The sequence below is a fragment of the Dipteris shenzhenensis genome, chromosome 8, assembly GCF_047967505.1.
Source record: "Dipteris shenzhenensis isolate YYH24624 ecotype China chromosome 8, Dip_SZ_1.0, whole genome shotgun sequence".
Taxonomy (NCBI): Eukaryota; Viridiplantae; Streptophyta; class Polypodiopsida; order Gleicheniales; family Dipteridaceae; genus Dipteris; species Dipteris shenzhenensis.
This window is the reverse complement of record NC_141603.1, coordinates 6388334-6398716: the sequence shown is the minus strand read 5'-3', so window position 1 is coordinate 6398716 and position 10383 is coordinate 6388334. Positions and strand designations below refer to the sequence as shown.

The following is a 10383-nucleotide window of genomic DNA, read 5'->3' as shown; positions in this document are numbered from 1 at the left end:
TAAGATCAAATGCACCAAAGGTATCTTAAGTGTCCAATAGACCAGATATTACCCTCCTTAAAACCTTAAGTTGCATCAACAGTGTCTGGTCTCCTACAGCAGAATTTAAGGGCTAGTAAAAAAACATGGCTATACTCAGCATGTACCAGCCAACAAAACGCAGTTTTCAAACTCATGTATATCATCTACGAGGTAAAAACCATCAATCCACCATGCACAGCAGGGACTAACTACCAGACATCCCCACCGGCCTTATCAACATTCAACTTTGGGAGCACACCAATGTACGAGTATGAGCCTATCTACATAATGAGTCTCTGTCGGAGCTTGGCAGATTCAGTCCTGATGAAGGCTAGCACTAAAGGATAAGACTCATAAACTGTCTATTTGGAGCTACAACTCCTTGTGAAGCCAGGCCACTTTTTATTTTTATTTTTTTTGACAAAAAACAGGACATTAAAATTTTGGTATCCCCAAACAAACAATCCTTAGGAAAGAGGCATTGAAAGGTAGCTGATACCGCTACAAACATAAATAAATATCCAAATATCAGCTTGGGTAAAATTTTCATAAGTTGAAATTTGCATGTCAGCTAATACTGTAACCAATCCATTAGAAGCAAACCAAACAATGCAGTTTCCAACCTCATGATAACCATCAACTCCAGCATTCATACCAGGGATCACTTCTTCACCCACCACGGTCGTAGAAATAAATTCCATTACATGTTTGACAATAAGAAAAGCTCAGGACAGACCTTCCTCTTTTGCACCCTTGAAATCATTTATCCAGAAGTAGATAGCATTTGAATTTGCTTGACTACACATGCACTCACAAGAGCAAAAGAAATTCACAGGGAGTTTAGATTTACAATAGATGCATTAAAAGGCCTTGGTAATATCCAAGCATGCTATTTGTTGCAATTTACACAGGGTTTCGAAGAACAAGTTCTCATCCAAAAATAATCCATCTCCTGCCGATTTGGGCCAGAAAGTTCGAGGCAGCAGCCTGAACGCTGGATATGACCTCGCAAAAGAGCAATATGGACCCTGCTGTTATTCACATGTCTTTGTTAACAATCATTGTAAAGGGCATGTGGAAATTGAGTGGAAACAGCCTTAAGAAGGCTTGCAGACCGCACAAAATAAAGGCCCTGCTAAGAAGCTCTGAAAACAGCGATGATTTGGAGCATTGCTCGAGAAAATTCACCCATCTGACAATTACATTTGTACCCTTTCAAGTCCAATGCACCCCAATGGAAGACTCTACATACTGATGCACATTACCATCGAGTGTGCACACTGGACCTTTCAGTTTGACGGGCTTTGTATGCATCTTCACTTCAAAGTTTGATAAATCTCTCGAATATCCAGGCCAAGGGCCAGAAGCGCCTGGTACGACTTCATATAAAAACTCCTGGGCAACATCACCATCTTCGTCCATCCTAAGCTTTTCTGTATACCATCGTAGACCCTGCGCTTGCAAAGTTTCGTTAAATTAAGCTTTGGCAGTTACAAGTATACAATGTCATATAGAGAGCAAAGGGCGTCCATGCCAGTGGAAAACAGTAGATAGTTCACAGACCCCAAAGCTCAACATCCTAGCGTCTTCGAGAATCACACTACCAAACAAATCGGACACTCAAATGGCTTTCCGCGTTGAAAGAGACCTGCACGCCCCCAGCTCCAGGTGTGCACGCAAAAACGACCGGTGCGTTAAGCTCCCTCTCAGTTGGAACAGCAACTCTAACACTGAACCCGGCAGGAACCTTTCGTGGGTGGTGTTTGCCACCATCTTCCTTGCGCAATCCGAGATGGCTGAATATTTTCTTGAAAACTCCGGCCATGCCTCGTCGGTTACGATGATGATGTCGACACCAAACGTGCCGCACCTTCTTTCTCCTGCTCTAGCTATTGTGAAGGAAGTAAGACTTTGTCCTGTGTCGTTACGCTTCGATCACAATCCTGCTAATACCTCAGGGAAAGCAATGTCCTGTGAAGAATGGATTCAACACGGCCGCTCCAATGAAGACTGTATCCTCTGCACACCCACAATCCTGGTAGCCAGGAAGACAGAGGCTTGTTTATGTTTTCCACACCATTTTCTTAACGTCTACTCATGGTTTAGTTAATACCCCTTTTGACTTTTGTTGGATCTAGCTTTTCTTACCTTTGAGTCTCCTCACAATTTTTGGTGGATTCATTTTAGCAAATGAAATATTCATCAAATTTCCACAATTCAAAATGCACAAGATTGGCGAGAGCCCTAGCTAGGGCAATGATGTTTGCAACTCGAACTCCTCAAACTATTATGATGGGATGTTTGCGAATGAGAAACAATGTGTTAAGGATACTCTATGAAGACCAAGGGTGGCCTTGGATCTACTAGCTCTGACAATGAGAAGAAAGGAAATAATCATTGCCATGAAGAGAGTAGAGCTCTTTTCTAAACCAATTTGATAGTGAACTCACAGACTTGGTCTGCATTATGTCTATTCAATAAAAAAAGTACATATCCAAGTTGGTCTGACGAGGAGGTTAGTGGATAGCTTTTCCCACGTATAGGCAAGGTGTTAGAGCCTCGAATGAGATTGTTAGGTTATCTAATTTTTGCATGGGGAGACTAAGGGTGCATGTTCTTTGTTTCCTTGTGACCACTCTCTTACCTTTCAAGCTCAAAAGCTCTCTAGAGGAGTAGTGATGAGTTTCTCTATGAGGCTGTGTTTTCTCAAAGTCTATGAATGTAAAGTTTGAGTCGAAAGAGAGAAGAACATTTGACAGGATCTCTCATGGCATACAACATCTTCGTGTGTACGCAAGGAGATCCTCTTTATGTAGTCTAACACTTGACCCTTGACATCTTGATCAACAACTACCAGAGATGACTCTAGTATTCATGCCATCTTGATCTTGCTTCTTACCTTACTTAAATAGACCTTAGGGACACAATAAGTACAACCCCCAAGCTCTTAGTAATAGTGAAACAAGTCTTTTAAGCCTTGTTGGAGCTCCCAAGGGAGCTCATGGGTATCAACAATGAACCAAACGAAAACTAAGCACATACACTTGTAATAATTAAAACTGCATAGGCTCTATCACACACGAATGCTATGCTACAAGATCCACTCCCATAGGTTACCCTTGTGCTAAAGGATCCTCTTATAGTCCAATGAAATATGTAACTATGCCAACAAAACAATTTCATCTAATCACAACATTAATGGCCTTGAATCCATAATTAAAACAAACTTCAAACTAAACATTTGAAAACATAATACAATTGGGGCTATCATAATTTACATGCAACTAATTTTACGATCACCAGAGCTAACACACTCAAAAGCAACCAAAGTTTTAGTAACAAGGACACTATACAATTAGTGGTCTAAAAGGGCAAGCCAAAAGGGTAGTTTGTCTATATGTCTCCCTAAACAACATAAAGATGGCCATATTCCAGGCTAGGGAAATAGCACAGATTATGGCTGCCCTTCTAAACATAATGCAAGAAATAAGGTACCATCTAGTTTCCTTTTGGATATGAAGGAAGTAATTATTCTGTGTGTGGGTGAGGGGGGTGTATGTATGCATCTGTGTGTGTGTGTGTGTGTGTGTGACCAAAAAAAAATGTGTGTGTATGTATGTATGTATGTATGTATTTATGTATGTATATGCGTGTGTATATTATTATATAAATACAAATATATTTATATTTATATATTTATACACACACATATACATACATACATTATATTTATATACACACATATATACACACATACATACATGCATGCATGCATGTATGCATACACACACACGCACGCGCACGCACACGCACATACACACATATACATATATATGTATATTTGTGTGTGTGCGCGCACGTGGCGTGCATGCGGCACGCATGTATACATACATGCATACATATATGTATGCGTATATGTATTGTGATGCATTCTATGTTCCAAAGATAGCAAAAAGGCTTCATTCCATTGGTCCAATGATAGAGAATGATATGGAAGTTCTTTTTCAAGAAGTATGGATGCATATTCAGGGAACTTGAAAATCCCAACTCCATTGTTGCAAAAGGTACCAAGATTCGGTAGAAGGCTGAAGCTTTCATCAATAGTTCCAATTCAAAGAGCTCTTGTTGCTCACATCCAAATCAAGATGCATATCTCAACGAATTATGCCATAAGAGGTATTGGACACCTCGATGTAAAGAGCCTAGTATCATTGAAATCTCAAAGATGGTGCAGTGTATGAATGAAAAATACCTTGGTATGGGGTGAGAGCTATTTGTGTATGGGATATTATGGGGGGTTTTAGAAAATAGGAAGAGTGAGTCATATAAAGAGGTGGGTCTTATGTCCATGTGTTCCAATAATGTGAAAGAGATCACATGCCAAGCATGTGGAGGAGTGTGGAAGAGTGTGGAGCCAAGAGGAATCCTTCTGAAATTCATATGTCGAATAAGGAGGATGTGGACATATGGAAAATAGAGGGGAGCCAAGAGGAATCCTTCTAGAATTCATATGTCAAATAAGGAGGATGTGGACATATGGAAAATAGAGGGTCCCTATGGGTTCCATGTGGGGAGACTCCTAACTTTCTCAATATTTTAAGAGTCATAAGCATCTTTTGATGGGACACATTTCAAGAGTAGACAAAAAAAGACACGGATCGTGACATACGGGCTTATGTCATTGATAGGGAAAGGAATCTACAGGAAGCAATTGTAAACGGGTGAAGGAGGGTGACAAAATCTCTATAAAAGGAAGCCCTTAGGAAACTGTAAATGGGTGAAGGAGGGTGACAAAATCTCTATAAAAAGAGCGCTCCTCTCCCTTGTTCAACATCTCTTCCACCATTGAGCCTCATGCTGTTGTAGCTCTAGTCTCGTCAAGACTCTCCCATGAGCCCTCTCTCTCCCTCTTGTTGATATCCTCTTATGAAGACTCTTGAGTCCATATCTCTCTAGTTCATTCTCTTTCTATGAGTAGTCTTGGAGCTCTCGCTCCCTCTTGTATGTATGAGTAGTCTTGGAGCTCCCGCTCCCTCTTATGAAGACTCTTGAGTCCATATCTCTCTAGTTCATTCCCTTTCTATGAGTAGTCTTGGAGCCTCCGCTCCCTCTTGTATGTATGAAACCTCTTCTTCTCCCTTGTGTTTGTAGTATTTTGAGTTGCATTTGAGTAGAGTCTCACTCTATTGTAATGAAGGTCACTTTAGGCTCCCTCTCTTGAGTGTCTCTCCCCTTTCTCCATTGCCTTGTTCTCTCTCTCTCTTCCAAAGTCTTCAAAAGTGTTTTTTTAAAGCCGCTCATTGTGAATACGTGGTTTATCCATTTCCTGAGCCAAAAAGGAAGCTCTTCCTTCTCTCCTAGGCAACCTCTATGGGACTTGGATAGTTGATAAAGTATGAGCATGGAGGGAGTATTCTCCCAAGTCGGCATCAGTAGAATGAGTAGGTGTTTTTCATGATTGTTTGACCCCCTATCAGTATTTTGCTCATAGCTTCTGTTGGAACACTGAAAGGAAAGAGTAGAGTGGACACAAAATCAGAATACTTGCTTATAGAATGAAGAAAAGAGAGGTCCTTAAGTAGGCACCTCATACAAGGTCACTGACATCACTGATGACCTCAAAGCTCCACAATCATCTCCTCAATCTGCTCCTAGATTCTCTCAATCATCCTATGTGGCTTTTCCACCACCTAACTGTGCTTGTGGGCACCTAACTGTGCCTCTAGCACTCACACATAGAAACATAAGGTGTGCCTGAGGCATACACCTTGAGATATCCCAACAAACCCCCCCTCAAGGGAATGCCTCAGGCTATGTCAAGGATACATCTAGTCTCATAGTTTCTCATGCCATCTCATGGTGGTCAAGGATAAATCTATGGCTAGGTTCTCATGCTAGCAAGGGTTCCCTTGGGTGTAAGGTAAAGGGATACAAAAAGACCTTCCAATGGTTATCTCCCCTGCATGTACATGCACACAATGTCTGCAGGAGGTACCATGGAACAAAACATATACATGGCCTACATCATAAGGTGACCAGAGGTGTTTACAAAACACACACAACACACAAAACACAAAAGTTTATTTTCATTCATTTTGGAGGACTATCCAGGCTGAGTACCTTGACATAAAAAGAGAGATCTAGAGCATACATAGAGATGTGTTTAAAATGCATAATCTTCATGGGATGCCTCATCTTGTGGAGGCTCATTAACTGTAAGTAGATTTGCATTTTCTGTCTTTGCTTTGGCTCTGCAAAACTTCTCATGATGGTTGTTCTTGCCACAGTGCTTGCATGGATTAACTTTGAAGCAGTCCTTTGAAAGGTGATTTGTCTTTCCACAGTGATTGCAAGGAGTATACTTGCCCTTCTGGAATTTCATAACATAAGCAGTGTCATTGCCTTTCCTTAGCTCCATATGCCTTTCTTCTTCTTGGAGAGCAGAGATAATGCCTTCAAGGTTAGGATTGGGAAGATTCTTCAAAGTGCTAACAATGTGATCAAAACTTTCAGGCATACTCTTAAGTAACACTGCCATAGCATCATCAGGGGTGATAGGAGAGTTGATAGAAGCTAATTGAGTCATAAGACTCCGCATATAGTTGACATGAGCAGCTAAAGTAGTATCACTTGCCATCTTTAATTCAAAGAAAGAGATTTTAAGTGATAGTTTAGAGATGTGAGAGCTTGCACCAAAAATCATGTCTAGCTTCTGCCAAGCTTCCGAAGGAGACTCCAAGTCAGAGATATGATGTATGTAATCATCACCCAAAGCTAAAGCAATTATACCATATGCTTTTTCTTCTCTTGTTGGATCCCTTGCCGGTCGTGTCGGAGTTGAAGATTGTCCAGCATTGGAGGCCGTAGAAGAAGCGGTAGGAATAGGTTTGACAAGTCCCCATAAGTTCTCCCGCATCAATGCAAATTTCACCTTCATTTGCCATGTATGGAAGCCCTTTCCATTGAACTTCTCAAGATTATATATGGTAGCCATGAGAGGGTCTAACCCAGATATTGGGGAGTGTCTATCTCTCTTACAAGGCAAAAATAACTGAAAGACTTCCAAAATATGAGCACTTGATGTAGCAAATAGTAGTGACTAGATTTCAAACAATGATGCTTCTTTTTACATGCTTCATAGAAGTGGATGAAATAAACACTTTCCAATCAAAACCAGGTCTAGCAAGTCAAAACAAAACTGAAGCAACACTTGTAGTGAAGTTATTGAAAACTTCAAAAGACCAGAAATGCTAGAGTAGCATTTTATGTAGCATCATTTTCAAAAGCTTGTCAAAACTGTCAAAACTAGAGAGCTGAACTTGGAGGGCTTATAGCACACTCTTCAAAGCAAAAGAAAGGGGGCTTTCTGAGGCAAAAGAAAGCTGGTATACCACAGTAGATCCTCTGGGAAGAAGAGGCGAAAAAATGCGTTAGGTCGCCTTCTTCTTCTTCAACAAAGTCGACTGGTTTTTCTCTGTTTTCTCCTTCAATATGCAGCCAGATTTCAACACAAGGTAGCTCTAGGTATGGAGAAGCTTGCCCTGAAAGGAATTAGACAAAGACGGAGCAGGCGCAGAGAAAACGCAGCAAGAAGATTCGACGAAATTCGTACAATGGTGACCAGCAGAGCTTGACATTCTTCAATTCCTTGCAGCCCGAAATTCGCCCCAACAAGAGGGATCTCCAGCTGGAAGGGCGTGGGAAATGGGTGAGAATCGGAGGAGAACAAGATCAAGCAAATTTTTGGAAGAAGAGGGAGAGATGGTGAAGAAGAAGAAGAGGAAGAAGATGATGATGTGGCAGAAATGGGCTCAAGGGGGATCAAATGGCTCTGATACCATGTTGGAACACTGAAAGGAAAGAGTAGAGTGGACACAAAATCAGAATACTTGCTTATAGAATGAAGAAAAGAGAGGTCCTTAAGTAGGCACCTCATACAAGGTCACTGACATCACTGATGACCTCAAAGCTCCACAATCATCTCCTCAATCTACTCCTAGATTCTCTCAATCATCCTATGTGGCTTTTCCACCACCTAACTGTGCTTGTGGGCACCTAACTGTGCCTCTAGCACTCACACATAGAAACATAAGGTGTGCCTGAGGCATACACCTTGAGATATCCCAACAGCTTCTTGCTTGATGCTCCGATTTTGACGAAACTTACATCAATGCCAAGCTCTCTTCAAGGCCTCATTATTCTATATATTCAATTTTTATATCAGATGTGAAATCAAAAAGTTATGAGTCTATGTGTGTGACTGTTTATTTTTCAGATAGCTTTTACCCCCTTCCAGTAAAATGTCCATAACTTTTCAAAGCTTGTTTGTTACAAAACTTATATCAGCACAAATCCCATTTTAAGGCACATCTCAAAATATACCTGAATCTTTGACATCATGTTTGTGTTAAAAGTTATAGGCCTTTGTGTCTGATGATAGTTTGTAGAGTGTTTTGAGCTACTTGTAAAGGTATCTATGAAGGAAGTGCAATGTTTCACCGAAACCTACCCATCTGACCCGATTAGCCCCTTCAAATTCCTCGATATATATCCAAGATCTTGTTTCAACAATGTATCGCTCTTCTCTTTGGCCCAAACCGGCTTGGTGAGATTATGGCCTCCGTTGATCCTTTCCTTCTCCCTATGCTAGAGTATAGCATCATTTGGGATGTTACCTTCTTCATTCTCATCTAAAGGAGGAAAGGGAAGAATGTGTGGTGTGCTCTCTCAGCATGAACGTTTCTTTGTTATTTCCCCTTTCCCAGTGATAAAGATCTCTGTCACTAAGTTTGAAGCAGTAGAAAGCTAAGAGGTGTGTGAAGTTTTATTACCCCTAACTTCATGTCACAGTACTCCCTAGTTGCCCTTTTGGATGTTAGGTAAGAAATTGTGTTTGCCTCTCTCTCTCTCTCTCTCTATATATATATATATATATATATATATATATATATGTATGTATGTATGTGTGCATCATACATATGCACATGTGTGTGTGTGTGTGCGTGTGTGTGTGTGTGACACACACACACATGGTGATGTTATGGGATCGAGTGGCATGATACATAAGAATGCTAATATGCAAGTGACATAAAGCTCAATCTATGCTGAAAAAACTGCTTTATAATGGCTCTACGTGGAGAAGAATGACCCCTTTTGACATGTAAAGATAGCTTATGGGGTATACAACTAAGAGGCATAAAATAATTTTTAAAAAATATGGAAATGAGGACATGGCAAAAGCATGAATTTGAGGGAACGTAGGTGGATGGGTGAACAATGAAATGATTGCAGTCAGGTTGATGGAGTCGGCTGATTAGCAAAACCACTATATAAGGAGTTGCCCATGAGCCTCCAAACATCATAGACTTGGACTAATGCTCTTGGAAAGGAGTTGTAATGCCATATGATCCTGATTATGAATCAAGATTGGGGTGGCTAGTCACTACCAACAACAAGCAGGTGATAGATTCTTTTGCCATAGCTAATGTATTATGATCGGTTGTCACAAGCTTGATGCCAATCTATAAGCATAGGGATGCTCACGATACTCACAAATGAACATTTTGATCAAGTTTGTCTTTTTAGGGCTAAGTGTTTTTATCAAAAATTTAATTTCCTGTCCATGTAGACCAAGAAATAAATCTATATCAAGATTCTCCACAAATGTCTTGATACCATCAATAAACAATTCTCTGTAGCATGAGAAAATACATTGCTTGCTTTATAGAGTACACAAGAAAGATGGAGCACCACTAAATAAAAGTATACATTTTTATAGCTAGGCTATTTCCATGCATAATACTATGTATATTGTTCAGGATGTACCACACCGCATGGTCAAACCATGACATTGTTTGGGCATTGTCCACCATTTGCCCCACAATTGCACTTGAGATATGGTCTCATGTAATTGTAGATATCCACAACCTTTTTTGGTGGTAGTAAGGTCTTATGGCTATAGAATAGCCCAAGTTTAGAATTGCAAGAGTCCTCCGGGTCTCCCAAAGTAAAAAGATCAGGGAGAACAATGTTATCAACATGTGATGGTTCTCCTTGTAAAGCCAAGGTCTTATGCCTTTGTTTCAAAGTAGTCACATCATCATTCATACCCCAAGGACTACCAAGATTTCAAAGGTAAATGGCGCAACAATGCTAAGGTCATTTAACTACCACAATTTATGGTTGACTTAACAAGAGAGTGTCCCCTCAAGGATTCTTTGAGGAATAAGTGGATTAGCACTTATATCTTTGCTTTCCATGGACGTGTTTCTAGGAGTAGCAAATTCTTGAGTAAGAATCTCTTTATCCTCTTGTGATAGTAAGTCAAAAGTTATAAGAGAATGCACCTTTGTATTGAAAGCG

At 40.4% G+C, this 10383-nt stretch overlaps 1 protein-coding gene across 1 annotated transcript; it reads right to left on the bottom strand.

Annotated features, from left to right (window-relative positions):
• Positions 1 to 860: 860 nt before the first annotated feature.
• LOC147899026 (uncharacterized) lies at positions 861 to 2084 on the bottom strand. The gene is made up of 2 exons (XM_087378416.1): positions 1670 to 2084; positions 861 to 1473 (listed from the first exon to the last, which is right to left on the bottom strand). Exons 1-2 carry the CDS (start codon positions 1844 to 1846, stop codon positions 1237 to 1239), a joined length of 414 nt encoding a protein of 137 aa, XP_087234542.1. The 5' UTR covers positions 1847 to 2084; the 3' UTR covers positions 861 to 1236.
• Positions 2085 to 10383: the final 8299 nt, after the last annotated feature.